At 44.4% G+C, this 18,942-nt stretch overlaps 5 protein-coding genes across 5 annotated transcripts; 1 reads left to right on the forward strand and 4 right to left on the reverse strand.

Moving 5' to 3' along the window:
• Positions 1 to 330: 330 nt before the first annotated feature.
• Positions 331 to 1,780, reverse strand: MELLADRAFT_89868 (uncharacterized protein; the record flags this gene model as incomplete). The annotated part of the gene is made up of 4 exons (XM_007412898.1): positions 331 to 860; positions 933 to 1,192; positions 1,267 to 1,434; positions 1,506 to 1,780. 4 exons carry the CDS (start codon positions 1,778 to 1,780, stop codon positions 331 to 333), a joined length of 1,233 nt encoding a protein of 410 aa, XP_007412960.1.
• A 1,089-nt stretch (positions 1,781 to 2,869) lies between these two features.
• Positions 2,870 to 4,336, reverse strand: MELLADRAFT_65329 (uncharacterized protein; the record flags this gene model as incomplete). Its single annotated transcript, XM_007412897.1, has 4 exons — positions 2,870 to 3,396; positions 3,484 to 3,743; positions 3,819 to 3,986; positions 4,062 to 4,336. The coding sequence occupies 4 exons, from the start codon at positions 4,334 to 4,336 to the stop codon at positions 2,870 to 2,872; spliced, it is 1,230 nt and encodes a 409-aa protein (XP_007412959.1).
• A 772-nt stretch (positions 4,337 to 5,108) lies between these two features.
• MELLADRAFT_108979 (uncharacterized protein) lies at positions 5,109 to 8,338 on the forward strand (the record flags this gene model as incomplete). Its single annotated transcript, XM_007412826.1, has 4 exons — positions 5,109 to 5,120; positions 5,200 to 6,398; positions 6,480 to 6,882; positions 6,959 to 8,338. The coding sequence occupies 4 exons, from the start codon at positions 5,109 to 5,111 to the stop codon at positions 8,336 to 8,338; spliced, it is 2,994 nt and encodes a 997-aa protein (XP_007412888.1).
• Positions 8,339 to 9,040: 702 nt separating this feature from the next.
• On the reverse strand, positions 9,041 to 10,670 carry MELLADRAFT_89871 (aspartic peptidase A1; the record flags this gene model as incomplete). Its single annotated transcript, XM_007412896.1, has 7 exons — positions 9,041 to 9,082; positions 9,164 to 9,219; positions 9,293 to 9,613; positions 9,674 to 9,753; positions 9,823 to 9,938; positions 10,038 to 10,208; positions 10,278 to 10,670. 7 exons carry the CDS (start codon positions 10,668 to 10,670, stop codon positions 9,041 to 9,043), a joined length of 1,179 nt encoding a protein of 392 aa, XP_007412958.1.
• A 1,712-nt stretch (positions 10,671 to 12,382) lies between these two features.
• MELLADRAFT_49384 (uncharacterized protein) lies at positions 12,383 to 18,480 on the reverse strand (the record flags this gene model as incomplete). Its single annotated transcript, XM_007412895.1, has 11 exons — positions 12,383 to 13,614; positions 13,741 to 14,035; positions 14,107 to 14,229; positions 14,322 to 14,484; positions 14,586 to 15,142; positions 15,245 to 15,441; positions 15,805 to 16,072; positions 16,146 to 16,197; positions 16,288 to 16,892; positions 17,163 to 17,710; positions 17,882 to 18,480. 11 exons carry the CDS (start codon positions 18,478 to 18,480, stop codon positions 12,972 to 12,974), a joined length of 4,050 nt encoding a protein of 1,349 aa, XP_007412957.1.
• Positions 18,481 to 18,942: the final 462 nt, after the last annotated feature.

The raw sequence follows: 18,942 nt of genomic DNA on the forward strand, positions 1-18,942 counted from the left end.
ACCTGACGTTCACGGCCAGGACTGAATGAAATGCCTTTTCCTGACGTCCAGAGTCCAGGCGCAATCCTTTGAAATCAAATCTTTGAATGAACATAAAAACTCACGAGCCTTATCTTTACTCGGACTTCTCAAGCTGGAAGAAGTTCAATCAAAGGTTTAGAAGACGTATGGGGTGTCTTCGAATAAGATTGTGCATATTTAGCAAGATTATAGGTGGAATACGTAACACGATAATCTTTTGCTATGTAGCTGTGTTTACTCCAGTCAAATCTCATGGTGTACTTCAAATCTATCTTACATCGCATTCAACTAGAATATGTGAATCAAAATTTATTTTTCTAAAGTTCGCCATACTGCAAAAGAAGCTCGCTCTGCCGGAGCTTGTGTGACTATCTTAGCTTCACTAGTTTCTACATCACGCTGAAGCACCAAAACATTTTCTGCGCCTTGTTGAGCTACAGCGATGAGTTGACCAGTTGGATCAAATGCAAACTGTCGAGGTACTCTTCCACCGGTAGGTGTTCGAATTGGGGTTGATCCAAGTATACCAGTTTTCAAATCCCTTGGAAAGGAGACTAATAGATTATCCGGTAGAAAGGCTGGATCGGCAGAAGTCTGGGTTGTGGAGGTGACCACAAATCGACCATCTGGTGATACTAGTATTTCGGATCCTTCTAGTGTGGTACGGTTAAGTGGATGAGTAGGTTCTGTTGAGAGTGGTTTACCTTTCAAAGTGAATTTGTGATTACTAGCGATATCAACTTCAAAAGTGAGCAAAACGCGTGTCAAGGAGCAGATAACATAAGCATCCAACTTTGCGCCGTCGGCTCTGGGTGCCCAGGTCAAGTGTCTGGGTCCACCTATGATTCAAAGAGAGTGATTTTTAGTAAGAATAAAACTGTGGAGTGGGATCATGAATGTTTTGCACTTACATCCAGGAGGAAGTGTGACAGGAGCCATCTTTGTCAGTTCACCATCCTTTCCGACTTGAAATTTACGAATCATATCAGTTCCCAAATCTATAGCCACCACTTGAGTATAATCTGGTGTATATTGAACATCGTGAATGAAGGAAGCAGTTTGACGGATAGGATTAACACTTCGACCTGTGAAAACCATCTTTTCAGCAGGTTTTTTGGATAGTTCTCGAGTCTTTGGATCAATCGTGAATCTCTCGACTGTGGCGCCAATGCTAGGTAGGTCAATCAAAGGTCAGCGTGATACATGGTAAGAAAACACCAGAGCCTGACATCACACGGGACTCACTAAGTGCCAACGATCAGGTTACGAGCTTCTTTATCGACCGCTACTCGAACAGGTTGGGAACCAGTAGCAGAGGATGATATAACTGTGACCTTTCCATCCTTGTCGATCTTAGACGAGAAAACTCCACCCGCGTTAGTCAAATTATTATATGTGTGAGTTGCGTCCGAACTGAGCACCAGAAAAAATCACTTAGATCATATTGACGACTGAAGAAGCTATCTGGAACATCTATCACCTACCTGAACATGAATTGTTTAGTTTGATCGAATTCAACCCAAGACGGTCCTGTACCCAATTCAACACTCATACTTGAGTTTGTGATCACCTTCTGAGAGACATCATAATTGAAGGTATAAAATGGACCAGGTTGGCCTCCTACCAAGAGTTGATAATGAGGTGGTAAACTTAAAGGTTGATTGGGATTCGCTGGAATAGAATGACTATCACTGTCTTTTGTTTTTGCTATCACAAGACAAGAAAAGAGACTTAGAGCCGGAAGAAGTTGACCTAACATCTTGTTTGTAAAGTAAAGAGTTGAAGTAGAAGATGCGCTGCACTAATTTAAAATCAAAAAAAAGATCGCAAGCGAAAACGAAAATGTCAGTCAAGAAAGAGTGGAAATCGAAGTTGAAAACACGAGCGAGTTGAAGGTGTTGATCGCTAGATAAATATAGTTGTAAAGACTTTTCCACTCAGCTGTGAGAAAGGTATTTGATCAAGAGACCCCTCTTTTGGGATAACGCGACCCTCAGAATTGGCTCGAAGGCCAATGGTTGTCTATGTTACGGCACGATTTTCAGGTGAGGCTGCCTAGGGCTGCTTCTTTTCTGCTCCACACAAGCCACGTCTAATGCGCCTCAACCAACAAGTTTCGAAGGTCTATCGAGTAAGTATCACGTATCTGTATATCTGATGTCATCTAAACCTGAGCCCATCGTGTTGTGCGGGGTACTTCATGTGGGTCAAAAATAATCTCCTACTGATTTGCAATCGGGATCACAAGCATCAAGGTGAGTCATGGAGTCTTACAATCGCATCTTATCGCTATGTCAATCAGGTGATGCTTTTCTCTTCCAGTATCATACTTTTATCCAAGCGTCAATGTGTGCTTGGTTTATCCTTCACCATATTGACTCAAACGGTGTTGGCTCAAACATTTGATACTTCAACCAGCACAGGTAACACATATGGATGCTCTCTTGCTTTCCAATGGGATAGGTCTGTTTGGAAGCAGTGTTGATCAGAAATCCACTTTTGGGTATCCTCTACGCTTCGCGCAAGCTCTGCTACTCTTCCGTAGACAGTGGGTACTACTGCTGCATAGAGTTGAGATAAAAAAGGATGGGTAAGACATCGTGCGAGTAAGATGTCATGGCATATGTCAATAGCAAAGACGATCAAGACACAACAGAAAGCCAGGTACAATAACAAAGAAGTAAAAAGAGAAATAAATAAATATCATCAGAGATAATTGTAAGCTAATATAGCCAATTTTGAATCGAGGTGAAAGTACGATCATCAGTGTCCAGACAAATCCGTGGTTACATCCCCACAAGATCTTCTTGTAGTTTGACCTATGATGTAACCCGTTTATTTTCTCAACTTAATTTTCTACGCTTCGCCACATCGCAAAAGAAGCTTTTTCTGCAGGAACTTGTGTTACCATCTTAGCTTCTCCACTTTTTACATCACGCTCAAACACTACCACATTTTCTGCTCCTTGTTGAGCCACAGCAATCAGTTGACCAGTAGGATCAAATGCAAATTGTCGAGGTACTCTTCCACCTGTAGGAATTCGGATCGGATTAGAGTCAAGAAGTCCGGTATTTAGATCTCGTGCGAAAGAGACGAGTAAATTATCAGGTAGATCAGCTTCATCGCGAGAAGTTTGAGTAGTAGAGGTGACTACAAATCGACCATCGGGTGATAATAGTATCTCGGACCCTTCTAATGTTGTGCTATTCAACGGTGCAGCGGGTTCTGTTGATAATGGTGTTCCCTTCAAGGTAAAGTTGTGACCACTGGCAATATCGACTTCGAAAGTGAGTAATACACGTGTCAAGGAGCAGATTACATAGGCGTCCAACTTCCCGTCGGCCCTGGGCCCCCAGGCCAAGTGTCTGGGTCCGCCTATGATTCAAAGAAGACAATTTAGTGAGTATGGCTCTTGAGTGTATGTGTGATAGACTGATAGATTGGAACTTGATTCGTACTCACACCCAGGAGGCACATTCACAGATTGAATCTTTGTCAAGTTTCCATCTTTACCGACTTGAAATTTACGAATCAAATCACTTCCTAAATCTACAGCTACAACTTGAGTATAATCTGGCGTATATTGAACATCATGGATATATGCCTTAGTTTGACGTTTAGGGTTGATACTCTGACCTACGCAAAGGATTTTTTGCGCAGGTTCTTCTGATAATGCACGAGTTTCTGGATCAATTGTAAACCTTTCGACTGTGGCACCAAGACTGTGAAGATTACTCAAGCGTCAGTACTGTTGCATGAGAGGAGGATATTAAAGCAGAACATCAAATGAGACTCACTAGGTACCAACGATGAGGTTAAGAGCTTCTTTGTCAACTGCTACTCGGACAGGTTGAATGGCGGTAGCCGAGGAGGATATCACTGTAATCTTTCCATCTTTGTCGATGGCAGACGAGAATACCCCACCCGTGTTATTCACGTCGTTGAAGGTTTTAGTTGCATCAGAACTATAGCACGCAAAACCAATTCATGAGATTATATTTGTTGAGGGAGCTGAAGTGACTGGAACATTTATCACGCACCTGAACATGAATTTTTTGGTTTGATCAAATTCTACCCAAGACGGTCCTGTGCCCAAATCGACAGTCATGCTCGAATTTGTGATCACCTTCTGAGAGACATCGTAGTTAAAGGTATAAAATGGACCAGGTTGACCTCCTACTAAAAGTTGATAACTAGCTGGCAAGTTTGAAGATTGATTTAAATTGGTTGGAATGGAATGGGTATCATTGTCTTGTGTCTTAGCTAGAACAAGGCAGGAAAAGAGACTTAGAGCCGGAAGAAGACAACCCAACATATTAAAGGCGAAAAGAGTTGACTTTCTCTTGAAATCGAATGTTTGTAACAGAAAAGGTGGTACAATTATGCTCGATTCAAAGTCGCCAAACGCTTGATCTTTTAAGTAAAAGAGGGAACTTGAAGCTCATCAGAAAAACAAAGTCAAACTGCGCAAAAGTGAAGACCCACGTCCAAAAGAACGTCAAATCCGACCGTCATGGGTACGAATGAAGATGCTGTCAACCTTATAAGAACGTCGTGATGGATTGCCACGATACAAATCCGTAGCACAAGTTCATTGATGTTGCAACTGCGAGTAAATAAATTTGATCACATCACGACGGCTTGTTGCGGAGTAGGAAATGACACTGTAAGATTTGGATCAACGCCAACGTTCTTTAGGGAGGGAAATGAAGCGCTTGAGAAAGAAAGGATGGGCGGGTGAGTTCTTGTGTGAGTAGGACGTTTGTACAGTCGTTTTCAAAAAGCTTGCCGCTAATTCACCGCCAGATCGCTCGAGTTTTGCGGGCAAATTTCGGCAAGCTTTTTGAAAACGACTGTAAATGAACTAAATGAAGAGATGTCATGGCAAAACCTATGTAGCCTTTCGTATGCGTAACACGAGTGTGACAGAGAGAAACACCAAGTTTACAGCTGAGATTGACCACATCTCGGCCAAGAATCGATTACAGTTTGATGAAATTCGAATTTATTAAAACAACCAAACAACATGTGAAAGAAGTTCAGTTGTGACAGTACTATCCAACCCATCAGCTCAGCAATTGGACATTATGGATCAATCAGTAAGTTCGCTTTTCATCATCATCATCAGCATCTCATTAAAATATCAATCACTAATTTGACTTTTACTTCTCTGTTAAGCCTCAGAATGAACCTATCGTCTTGCTTCCCAACTCAAATGAACCAATTCTTGAAACTAATTTAACCGTTGAAGCGCATATATCAATCACATCAACAGACATCAAGTCCAACTCGGAATCAATGGAAATTTCTAATTCAGAACTCAATGCTGAAACGAATGAAAGTACGACTAACATCGATTCATCAACAGTCAAAACAGAAGACGAAAAATGCATCAAATCCGAGCCAAACTCTGATGGTCTTCTTGAAGTGACTGGAGAAACCCCTCAGATTGAGCTAGCACAGAATGTTATAGTAAATCAATCGAATTCACAGATCACTTTGCCTCAGGGACAGGACTTGAAAAGCTTGGATCAAGCAATTGAAGAAGCGATTCGAAAAGCTACTTCTCAGGACCCTTGTCAATCTCAAGATTCGACCTTTCAGCCTATTCAACATGCTGTCACAGATTTAGCCGCCTCATCATCATCATATCCTACCTACCCTACCATGTCAACTCAACCGGCACGCAACTTTGTACCAAATCCCTCAAATCCTCACTTTATAGGATCCGATCCTCTGCAATATCGAAATGATTCACAAACACCGCATAGACCTACTGCTCCAAATCTTCCCCAGGATATCTTACATATAATAGAGTCAGATTTTACTAATGCAGATGGGACGACGATTGACGAACGACGAGAAACAGAACTCAGTCGAATCACCGAAGAGTTGAGGATCAAAGTTCGACTTAGTCGATATCAACGTGCTAGAGATGAGATGTCAGGTAGTGAGACCGAGACTGAAAGTAATTCGGATGAAGTTCAAATTCAATCTCATTTACGTCCTAGCAATGGCGAAAAAGTTGAAGATGAAGAAGAAAACCAATTTAGTGAAACTGATGAATCAGATGTGGATGGAAGTGGAGACGAAGAAGCTGAACGGATTAAGAATAACAAATTATTGGAAACTATCAAGGCAGAAATTGACGAAAGCTGCGCTATGGATTCTAAGCCTGACAACACAAATGAATCTCTACCCCACAATTCCGAGCCGATATCTTCTGAGACTCTTGATTCAACTAATCCGACTCCAACATCGGTTCAGACACTACCGGAGGGCTCGGCTGTTTCATGTGAGCAAGATCCTCATCTTGATAGCACTAAGACTCCCGCGGTGTCAAATCAGGCGGCAGCTTCCGAATCAACTCATCAAGAGTGAGTGTCAGCTTACTTGACTCAATTACATACTAAATATGAAGCGGAAAAGCGAAACTGATCTTTCACTCCATCTGACAGGGAAGTATCACCAACACATCCAGTTGACACAAAGGATACTGCAAAGCCTACTACCGGTAATAAATCTCGTCGAAGAGCCCGCAAAAGGAAACCTAAGAACCGAACAACGGCAGAAGATGACGAATCTGAATCTGGTTCTGGTTCAGATGTCAATGACATGGACGTAGCTATCAAGATTGGTCCTACCACAGAACACGAATTGAAAGACGTTCCAGCTGAAATCATTGAGCTACCATTCGATAATGTACCTGAAAGCGATTTGAAAGATATCAAATCTTTTGGAGTGATTGCCTCTCTGATTGATAACATTGTTGTCATCAAAGGAGATATCAATATGGGATATGAAACCGTTCTTGATGAGGGTAGTATGATATGTTGGAAGGATGGCACTTTGATAGGTAAAGTGAGTAACTGTGACTTCGATTTGTTCCCTACCAATGCGTGGAGATGCCACATGAGCTGATATATATTTTTTGTAGGTCTTTGAAACATTCGGCGCTGTCACTGAACCACACTATAGCATTCGTCTTCCAAGTAAATTGCAAGAGATGTCTAAAAACCCTACTGAGAACAAACGTTTTTCGACCGATACACCTGTTTACTTCGTTCCCTCTCAAACCAGCTTTTTATTCACTTCTCATATCCAAGCGCAACCCAAAGGGACCGATGCTAGTAACCTTTATGACGAAGAAGTCACGAATGTAGATGAGATTGAGTTTAGTGATGATGAAGCGGAAGCTGCATATGTTAGGTCTTGTAGAAATGCTAGGAAGGCAGCCGCTATGGAGAAGAGACAGCAGACCAAGCCGGGAGCCAACAAGGTTCAATCGGGGCCAAGTTATCTTCCAAACCCTGATCTGTTGATCTCAGCTGGTAAACATATGCTTGATAAGCGACCATCCGATGTGTTGAATTACAACGATGAAGATGGCGATGGAGCTGACACAGATTACTCGGTACTCGAGAGGCCTAAAGGCTTAGATTTTAACATGACAACACCGAGCATTTCAGCATCAGCATCCAACAACAACAACCAGAACCGTAATACTTCAGCTCGATCAACCAACAAACGTGGGTCAGATTCTCGAGGGAATAACAGATCCCAAGGCCCTTCACGAGGAAAGCCAAGGGGGAGTCGAGGTTCCATGAAGGGTGGAAGGAATAATTCGTCTTCAGATCAGCGCGATACCCATTCAAAACCACCTCATAACAGTGGCCCTTCGAACTCCCAATTTCCTTCACCCTCAAGAGCTGATGTTATACCGAGCTCAACACCAACTAACTGGTCTAACCCGAGCTCTTCATCGACTCTCCCTAGCACATCCTTCACTCCTTTTATACACCCTCTTCCTGCAAATCCCACCCATGCAGTTCCACAATACGTCCCTCAGGCCTTTGGTGGTTTTGGTGGTTATAATCCTAACCCTCCTGTTTATAATCCTTACAACTATAACTTGGCCAACTCTTCAGGCACTGCGAGTCACAATACCCCTTCATATGGATTCGCACCATCACTTCCTAACATGTCAAGAATACCAACATGCCAAACATATCCTACCTTTCCTTCTCAGCCACAGCAACAGGGATACACAGGTCAAACAGGGTTTCCTACGATGTCTCCTAATGGATTTGCCATCAATGGATATCAACCTACTCAATCTTCTTACTACCCTCCATATACTCCAAGTCCACTATCCATGGGAAGCGCTCAGTTTCAGCAGCAGCCGCAACAACAACAACGTTCATTCAATCCAGATTCGTTGCCCATTCAACAACCTTCAGTGAATGGTATACATTATAATCCTCGTTTTTTTCCTCCTTCAAATCAACCTCATCTTCCACCTCACCCACATCAATAGAAATGTTGTAACTAGTGTATCATTGTTTGTTTATCAACCATTTATTGGGTTTATGGTTTTTTTTCTTTAAAGAGTTTTGAAAAAGTTGAAATCAATCTTTTTGGTGGTATTTGTTTTTTGGATTTGATGTCTAAAAGGTAACAGGGTTTTGTGTTTTTTGTTGATTGTCTTGAGTTGAATGAGATTGAATTGGGAGGTCAACTGCAAGCTCTACTTCCACGTGGAACTTTTTCCCTGCCAAATATCTTTCATGGCTCTTTCATACATACCTGAATATTCGGAAAGAATTCTTCACGGAATTTATCATGTCCGTTAAGGTTGGACTTGAAAGAAAGGCAACTTGGCGTACTCTCAAGCACCACGATTCGACAGTATGCCTCAGTCTGTCAACGAAACAGCTCCCAAAGGAGTACATAGCTTTTTTTAGATGTTTTATCTTTACAATATGTATTTAAATTTAATATAAGGTGATATCTGATTACAATGTGGAAGACCTGCGTTATTCAACGCGTTCAACGACTTCAAACGGGCAAGAATAAATGTACAAGTCCTGATCAACATATGAAGATCCACTCGAGGTCTCTACAGAGACCCGTGCGGGAACAGAGAATCTAGGTTCTCAAATTCGGGAAAATAAAATGATGTATATGTACTAGTCGGATTAAGGAACTATTGTATCTATGAAGGTCGGAGACTCGAATTTTAAAAGGTGCAGTTTGTCCATTCTGTTTCGGCAAGACCAATCTACAATGACAAAAGAGGATTCCAAATAAGAGTCTATTATTAAGATTGAGGTTCAAGGTGTCAGAAGGGAGCTTGACGTACTCTATAATTTGCTAGGTCGAAGGCAACGTAAAACCTTTCCATGGCTTTCATACCGACTATCAATCATTGGCATAGGTCAGTCCGCTACCCAACAAGTTAGGGCTTATCAGAGATTGAAGATCAACTTACAAACAAATGTAGAGTTTTGCTGGGAAGCATCAGCAGTCTGAACTGGGCTGACGTATCCATATCTATATGCTGGGTCTGCATTAGGGACGATACCATCGGGAACTAATTGGGCTTCGGGAACCAGACACCACTTTCGATCGCCTGATGAGAAGCAGAGGTCTTCCATCTCGGCCACAGAAGCACGCGGGATTCGAAGCATGTATTCGTTGACTTGTCCAGCGGGATTGAGTTCTAACCAAGAGTCATCCCAAACTGCCCCAGGAATCGAGACAACGTATTTGTCGAACAGGTATCGTGGAATAGCCGGAGAGTTCGTATAGCCTGTGGTTCAAGAGATGAGTGTGAAGCCATAAAAACTATTGGAGTATGAAGACACTCAACTCGTATCGAATGAACCCCGTAACTCAGTTTCAGACAAGGTGGCATCACCATACGAAATCGATGCTTTCCAGTCCCACGTGCTGCAAGGAAAAGCTTCGGTCAACTCTTGGACTCTAGTGTCTTGCATCAGAAATACCGGTGGGACTCACTGATATGAGCTACATGGATACCATACCAGGTCTCCAATAAACCGGTTAGGATTCACTCCCCCAAAGGTTATCAGGCCGTTCGGGTCTGGGGCACTCCTTGTAGGCATGAATGAAATCTAATGATCCATCAACGTAATATCCATCAGCTTGTGCTCTTTAAAAGGTTGTTGTCCGTGGGGCCTCAGTTAAGCTCAAAGTGAGGATCTTGAACTGACCCCAAACATAACTTCTTCTAAGACCTCTCTATCATACATTATTCCAGTCGGAGTTAGAAGTTCTCCAATATTTTCTGCGTCTCTAGGATAGGATTCGGATGATAGGCCCAAGCCAAGAAGACCGTCAAAACCATCGAAGCCCTGTTGTTGTATAGATGAAGAGTGGTGAGACTGAGTGCCTAGCCATTGTACTAGAAGAGAGAGTCAAATACGATTTTGTGAATGAAGGATTTCACTTACAACTAGTTTTGAAACATTCCCAATCGTCACGTTAGGAAGGGTAAGTGAATTCTCATTGGCCGTGAAAGTTAAAGTCTCGGTGAGTAGGGTGCCAGTGACATTTCCATAACCGTAAGGAATAAAGAAGGGTTTCTGAAGGTTGGTAGTGGAAGGTGTGGGTTGGAAGGTACCAGGATTGAAGGCACCAGCGAAGGTATTTGCTGATCCAGTCGCGATCCCTAAGGCATGGGGTGTCGGAGGTGTGCCGATTCCGACATTGAGAGTGTAAAGGTTGAGAGAGTTCACGATGGGTATCGACAGCTTGACCTTTTCAGTCTGCTCTGACCTTACAAAGACAACAGAAAGAAATAATAAAGTACTGGAGATGCGAAAATGGACAAAGTAAGAGAACATGATGCTATTGTATATTAAGATAGACGACAGAAAGCTGAATAAAATTTATTCTGAGTCGAAGGGAGAAGAATGCGATCGATCTGAATCGAGAAGACAAGGTGGGCTTGGATGTCTTGGGTAGCGGCTCCTAGCTTTATGGATCTGGCCAACTTGGATCAGTGGTCGAATCCAAGCTGCGATTACCCATCGGCTTAGCCTTCTTTGATACGTCCTCGTATCAAGCACATTTCATTCATCTGCGACATTCTTCAAAATCTGACTGTGGGCAAAGTCTCATGTTCCAAGGGGGAATTTCTGTTCGGACAAATGAGCAGGAAACACGGCTAGCGTTTGTGGATTCAGAAGCTACAGATACAACTGGTTATGAACTGAGATGTATCGTGTTTCGGCTGTAATCAAACAGACTCGCGAGGCGATTCCGGAGGTGAAAGGTTTGCAACCATCAAGTAAACTGGCTCACTGATCTGATAGGCCACGTTGTGAGTCTAAGGAGTTTTCTTATCAGTACGCTTGTGCGCATAGCGAATGTCAGAGGAATACGAGTACACAGGAGTACACACGAAACTTTGATAAGCAATCGAAACCAGTCAGAAGGAGGACATTCGCCCTAAATACATCTTCCAAAAGGTGTACACCATTAGAACGCTGGCGTCAGTCTCACTGCGCACACAAAAAGCTGTGCACAGGCGCAATTTTTCCTGAAATGATGTTATGATCGTGGTCCTGGTTGGCGTTTGATGTGGAAGTTATTGGGTGATGATTCACCTACATGATCAGTCATCTCATCGATGCGGCTTGTCATCTCAGCTCGAGCCATACCGCCTTGTTAGCTACAACGTAGGGAGGTCGAACGACTCGATGTCGATCAAGCTCAGAGGTTGGTTGTGCCACCCACATTCCTATTGCCTCCTATTATTCACGCAAATTATTCAAGACGGACGATAGACTGAGGCCATGTGTACATCGTCTGGGTAATTATGGCAAGATATATCTCTCTGTGACATTCACGGGATGAGGACTTTATTTGGGGTTTTCACGAATTGTCTTAACTCTTGACAAAAGTCTTCAAAGCAACCGTTCGTCCCTGAATCCTGATCGTGGCATGTGGCATGTGGGGCATGATATAGGCCGTATACATGAGCTTAATATACGTACAACATTTTGTACGCTTTTCAAACTTGTCTCGACAAGGCTAAGCGCCAAGTTCTACAGCTCCTCACACTACTCCAGATTTTGTTATCGGCAAAGTTGACCACATCAGTCCGGACGAGCCGTGTTCTCAATATTTCAGAACAAGGGGATAGCCCGACCACGTTCCATAGATAACGTTGGCGTCTTTCACCATGCTAGCCCACGAAATTCTCTCGGACGCGATTGATATTCAACAAAGATTTCGGCCAACCAGCTTAGTTCCTTTCCTAATCTCAATGAGCTCGATACGATGCGAACTCGTTTTGCTGAGTCCAACTGAAAGCAGATAGCTGTGGAAAGTGAGACGGAGAAAGACAAAACAAGTGGATCCGACAGGCATTCAATGTGATAACGAGATAAAGAGTGGCCATGCAAGAAACAAACCGGATGCCAACAGCCAACGAGATGCTCAGGGTGCCCGGTGAGGCATAGGGTGTAGTAGGGTGCAGTACCTTGAGGCATATGTGGTGAGAATCTCACAACCCCTTGAGGAGTTGACCGGTCCATTGAGACAGAAATCTAGATTGCAAAATCACATTTTTTAGATTGCACCAGTAGAGCATAGACCCAAGAAAATGGTACAAATAAGCGCCTTCTCAAATAGGACATCCACATGTGCAATACGTCTGATTATACATAAGGACACCGTGATCATACACAATCATAAGGACCAGAAATGCAAAGAATAAATTTTTACAACATTAAACGAGACATTAGTTTTCACAAATGGTGGTGGTAATGAATTATAACGAACAGTCTTGAAAAAAGAAACAATTGAAAATGCAAGATATCACCATGTGTATATTGGTCCACGCAGGAGACATAGAGGTGAAAAAATAAAAGCATTCTCAAAAAAAAAATCAAACTTTTGACGTGTCGAAACAAAGTTGCGAAGATTATTCGACACCGGTGTGATTCGGTAAACAACTAACTGAGAACTGCTGTCCATAAACTGCAGCTCGATTCGACGTATTTGGGAATTTTGCGGGTGAGGTTGGTATATAATTCCATGTTACCGCAAAAGAGTCGGCGGCGTTGAGAGAGTCTAGATTGAAGATCGGCTCGGCCAGATAACATCAGATATCTGATAGCGCTTGTCCTTGTACTCTTTTATCCGCCACCCCATTCACCACCTCGCGCAAGTGTAGCAAAAATCCCAGTCGGTCGATCCCTCATAAGTCCATCCACCGAACCTGTTTCAATCACCTGTCCAGCCTGAAGAACCACTAGACGATCACATGCTCTCATGACACTCATTTGATGAGTGATTAAAACCACTGTCTTCCCCTCGGCCTTCAATCGCATGATGGTCTTGAGAATGATACGCTGGTTGAGCAAGTCGAGTGCCGCGGTCGGTTCGTCCAGAACCACAATCGCTCGGCTTTCGCGGCTCACAAGCATTCGAGCGATGGCCATACGCTCTGATTCCCCACTAGAAAGCTGTCCTAACCTAGAATGGAGACCTTCTGGTCTTGCACGTACGAGCCCAGCCAGGTTGACATCTTCAAGCGCAGCCCATGCCGCCCTTTCTGCCGCAACCTCTCCCGTTGAGCTGTGTCCATAACATACATTCTCGAGAATGGTTCCCTCATTGGAAAGCATTGGGTGTTGACCGACAACTCCAATCACCTCTCGAAGTCGATGTACGTCGAGCTCATTGAGTGGATACCCGTCGACCATTATCTTACCTTCATCGGGCTCGTAGAATCGTTGTATCAGGCCTGCTATTGTGGATTTTCCGCTTCCAGATGGTCTTAAAAAACAAATCAACAGACAAGTCAGTAAAATACAACGCCAGGTTTTATACAAGCTCTCCCATGTATCATTTTCCAGCGCGAATCAAAGAGATGGAGAAAGAGCTATCGAGGACAATACCGACCCTACGATCCCTACACATTCCCCGGGATGAATAGAGAAGGATACCGAGCGTAGAACGGGGACTGATCCTGGTCTGAGATCGACTTTATGTAGTTTTCTGTTTTTCTCTTCCTGATCTTCCTCCTTCTCAGCTTGAAGATCTGGTAATGGATAAGAAAAAAAGACGTGATCGAATTGGATAGAGCCTTTGACCCGATTAAGCTGGATGTCTCCTTTCAACTCTTTAGACTCGACCGACATTTCTAAGATCGCCAGAAGGTCGATGAAGGCTCTAGCAGATCTAGATATCGATGGGACTTTGGATGTGTGGATATATGTAAGAGACGGGTCGAGCATTTGATTATTTATGCAGGATCAATAGACTCACCATAGCTGATCATCTGCCCAGCAAATGTGACCGAAAAAATGATCAAGGAAAATACCTGAGTCATCTTTTCGAACGAATATTTTCCTTCTACGACCCACTGCGATCCCACATAAAACATCAAAGCTGTGGCATATCATGTTACAAGTCAGTAACACACGCCTGAACTCTTTAGATGGGAAACAAAAATCATTTGGCTATGATAATGTCAAACTTACCTTCAGCAGAATAGGCCAGCGCGGTATTCAATCCGTAGGGAATACCACCAAAGGGACTGGCTCGGATGAATGCTGCTTTCGAGCCCAAAACCGAACGATGAAATCGTTCTTTCATCACGCTGTCAATTGACAAAACTCTGATAGCTTTCATTTGATTCATCGTCTACGATTGGGGTCGGAAATGGAACAAAATACGATGTTAAAGATTGGAAATGAAGAGATTTTTTAAGCTTTTGAAGATGCGTGAAACGAAGAAAACTCAACAAGGTAGAACTCCATGGCCACTGACTCGCGCCATCTCTTGTTCTCAAGCTCTAGGCGCCCCAAGATCTTTCCGCCCCCTCCAATCACCACAAAAAATATCGGCGCCAATGACAATCCAACCAATGTAAGTTCCCAACCCACTACTATCGCCCAGCCAAATGCTACCACGAGCAACGTAACAATAGTCAAGAGATCAGCAAGTATCTGAGAAACTAGTTCTCGAGCTTCAACGCCATCCTTGATGAATCTATTCACGAGTTTACTAGACTCGTTTCGAGGTGATGCAAACCAAGTCAAATCCTTCAAGACCACTCGCCTCAAGCCTCGACCCCGCATGTCTTCCAGCCAGACGGTACCCACGCCTTCCATCAGCCAAATCCTAAGAGCTGAGAAAAGACCGTCAACGACAGCGACAACGGCAATAAGAATCGATTGTCGTTTAATGTAGCCGTCCGGAGGGTCGGCCAACCGGGCCAATAACTGACCGAGTAGCGCTGAGAATACTGGCGTCAACACACCAGCTACTATACTCACCGCTATCCCGCATGATAGCCGCACTTTTGCTTCTAGCGTGCCCCAGATCTTAGTCACAAGCCATACATTACTATAATCTTTGTCATCGGGGTTAGAACCGCCTGTCTTCGATTTCTTTCTTCGACCCCACCATGACTTTCGCTTGTCGTTTTCCAAATCCTTGTCACCTTTCTCCGTATCTGCCCAGATCCGACGCTCTCGTCCCGGGCCGCGACGCTCACTAGCCAATTGACCAACACGTAGAAGTGCCATGGCGATCTCTCTGTATTCTTCCTCTGTCTGAACCTCTTTGTCTTGTGACTTTCCTATCGTGTTTGTCATTCTCCGATTTGCGGTGTGGTTGAAACTAGAAGGCGTAGCTGATCGTGATCGAAGCCAGCTGCGGTTACGAGTTTCTCTACTGTCCTGGCCACCAATATCGCCCATGGGGGTCAGAAAGAGCCTGTTTGGAGGTTTAAAGCTACTTGGGTCGATTGGTTGGAGCATGTTACTAGCTCGGACAGCGGCAGAAGGCGGTGGAGCAGTGAGAAGGCCATCTGAGGCAGTGGTTGGATTTAGGCCACGCAAAAAACCGTCAACAAGGGTTGCGCGTTTCTGGGCCTTAGTAGTAAGAGTAGGCTTAGGAGTGGCAGTGATCGAGAGAGGTTGCCATGGGGGTAAAGGTGAGCTATCAGGTGCCACAGACTGTGCGGGAAGAGCGGCGGTAGTGTTTCCGATCAGACGGGCAAGAGAGTGATTTACATGGGTTCCTCGAGAAGCAAGTCGATCTCTGAGTCCTGCGAGATAATCAGCCTCAATCACGTGACCAGAATCGAGCAGATAAACGAAGTCGTCGGGTTCAATGGGACTGAGGTCGTGTGTGATCCAGATAGTTGTTTTTGAATGCCGCCATTGTCGGATTGCAGCTGCTAAAAGTGATTGAGAGACAAGATCGAGCGCAGAAACAGGCTCATCTAAAGCCATCATCACACAACATTGATTGTAAGCAACTGAGATATTTGAGGTGCAAGATCTGGACATGCTTACCTAAAATCAAGACAGTAGGATCCCGGATATAAGCTCGAGCCAGCCCTAAGCGCTGAAGCTGACCACCACTCAGTGTAGCAAGACTACCAGCGGAAGCGTCCCCAGACGTAGAGAAGGTAGTATCTTCAGTGGAGGCCGTCACTTCATCTTGCCCGGCTACCAAGCCCGAGAGACGACTGTCGTGACCAGCTACGATGGTATCATAGCCATTCGGAAGTCCAGAGACAAACTCATGTAGGAGTGCAAATTTTGCCGCACTGGTGACCTCATCTCTGGACACAGACGAGGCTGGTCTCCGCGGACAAGCCCCCAAGGCGATGTTCTCGTGAATCGTGCCCGGTAAGAGGAATTGAGCCGCAAATGAGCCGAGAAAGAAACACTCGGTACGCACCCAGTCCGGATCGAGTCCGCTAATCGGCCCAAGCTCGTCAGCGGTCACTGATCCCACATCAGGTGAGTAAAGCCCAAGCGCGAGGACGGCTACGGTCGACTTCCCGCTTCCGGATTCCCCCAAAACAAAAGTGAGGTCACCAGCTGGAAAAAACATTGAAACACCTTTGAGGATTGGTATAGGAGCAACAATCTGAGATGTCGTTGTATCGTGAGAGTCGGTCTCAGAGCTATTCGGGTAGGCGAAGTGAACGTTCTCGAATTCGAGTTGGCCCTGGAAATTCGTGGGAATTCGCTTACGGAGTGGGCGAAAGGGAGGAAGAACCGGATTGTTCGTGTAAGAAAAGATACGCGAGCCTATAGATTTGACTGATCTGATTATCTGAGATCCGCGTTCTTTTCCGATTCTCGATGAACTTTTGTTGACACTCATTTGGTAGCCATCGAGCGTGTGATGTTTTGTGGTGACCGAGGAAGGCATCGAGGGTCGAGGGCTATTAGGATAGGTCGCAATTGAATGTGCACGCTTGAGGGATGTAGACACCGGCCGATTGAGCTCACGCAGGGGTATAAGGCTAGGACGCCGCTTGCGACCACCTCCAAACGGGCGAGGAGTCTCCAGAAGACTGAGAAGATCGAGTATAGCAGGTCTTGTACGCTCGAGTTGACCGAGCAAAGGAATGGCCATCTGCATATGTGAGCTAGCTATTAAGGATGACCAAAAGACTGTGTTGACGTCACCAGGTGTGACTTGTCCGGTGAGAATTAAATGTGAGCCAAACCCAAAGCCTTGTACAAACATCAGCAGTGCCAAAGAGTGAGTGGTGCCGAGCCGGAGGGCAAAAAGCAAAACAATATGATCGTAATTCTGGGAAAGTCGACGCGCAAGGCGATTCAGGTTCAAAAGCTCAAGTGGTTGTGCATTGAAAGCCTTGACAAGAGTGATAGTTCGAAGTACCCGGGTCAACTCGCCTGACAGAGCGGCTTCGAGGGTATTTTGCAAAGCAACAAAGGGTGCAACCCGACTAGAAATGACAGCGGTGATGATAGCAATAAGAGGTATAGTTGAAAGGATGACCAGTGAGAGCTTGTAGGATTTTGTGAAGGCCAAGATTACATTGACCAGGAAAGTGACCGAATACTGCAGTACAAGGCCAACGCGAGAGGATAAGGCGCTACGAACTTCGTCGGTTTCTCTGTGAGCAGAAACAATTGAAAACGTCAGGAGGAATTAAACTGATGCTATGATTTGAGAGGAAACAAGGTGATCAAAAATATCTGACCTTGCAAATCTGGACATCACACCGGCAGCGGCCGATGAAGTGGCTGAGTCTGATTCTGCCGACTCATTGGGTGGAGGCGAATGGAGTAGGCGATGTTGCGAGGTGCGCATTCCATTGTCAAACCAGCTAAGAGGTCGTGATGAGAGGGAATTGTAGAGTGCGGTTTGAAGTTGCTCGCAGACGCGTGCAGCATAGATTGACCACAATGCGTGATTGAGCAAGCTTAGTAAACAGCTTCCGACGCCGATGAGTAGTAGTCGAAGGGACACTGAACCAATGGAAGAACGGAGAGTGTGTTTTGCAGATGAAGAATCAAGCTCGCCACTAGATAGCGTGTAAAGCGTAAAGGCCTCGAAAGCTTCTCCAAGTAGAATGGTCATATAGGATGGCAAGAGACCAGATATTATGGAGCTGATAACACCTGGTATCAGCAGGAGAAAATAATCAAACTTGGTGGTGAAAGATAGGATCAATCCGAGTGCCGGAAAACGACTGAGGGGCGGATCAAGGCGCTCTTCATCCTCGCCAATCGATGTTGAAGGAAAGGGGACGGGTTCTACGCTAGGCAAATTGGACTGAATGGGAGACGTAGGCGCGGAGACGAGTGTAGAGGAGGTGGAGGAGTCCAATGGAAAGTTGACTTGACCTCTATGTCGAGGCATAACTGATGGATCGATCGACTTGACAAAAAAAGGATTCCAAGTGGATGGACGAATATATTTATATCAACACAACGAGAAGGAACAAGAACAAGACCAAGATATATGGGTGATTGTTATTGACCAGAAGATACGATATCCATCTAGTTTGAGTATTAGTTAGATGATGATCAAGGTAAATAATTAGAAAAAGTCGAGTGATTGGACATCCATCAGACTCAGAGGTTCAAAGTATCGGAAGCCATCCTCCTCAGTTTCAAAGGGCAAACAAGACTTCTATGTAATTTATCTAAACCCGGTGATCAATGGCAAAACAGTTTCGAAAAGGAAATCGAGCTGAATGTCGACAAAGGAATAAAGCGGGAGTCGATATGCGATATCATGAACTGACTAATGGGGAAGAACAAAAGATAAATCCGGGTGTGTAACAGTCAAAGGTTGAACTTTCTTCATTGAATCCTATGT

This window comes from Melampsora larici-populina, assembly GCF_000204055.1.
Source record: "Melampsora larici-populina 98AG31 unplaced genomic scaffold MELLAscaffold_33, whole genome shotgun sequence".
NCBI lineage: Eukaryota > Fungi > Basidiomycota > Pucciniomycetes > Pucciniales > Melampsoraceae > Melampsora > Melampsora laricis-populina.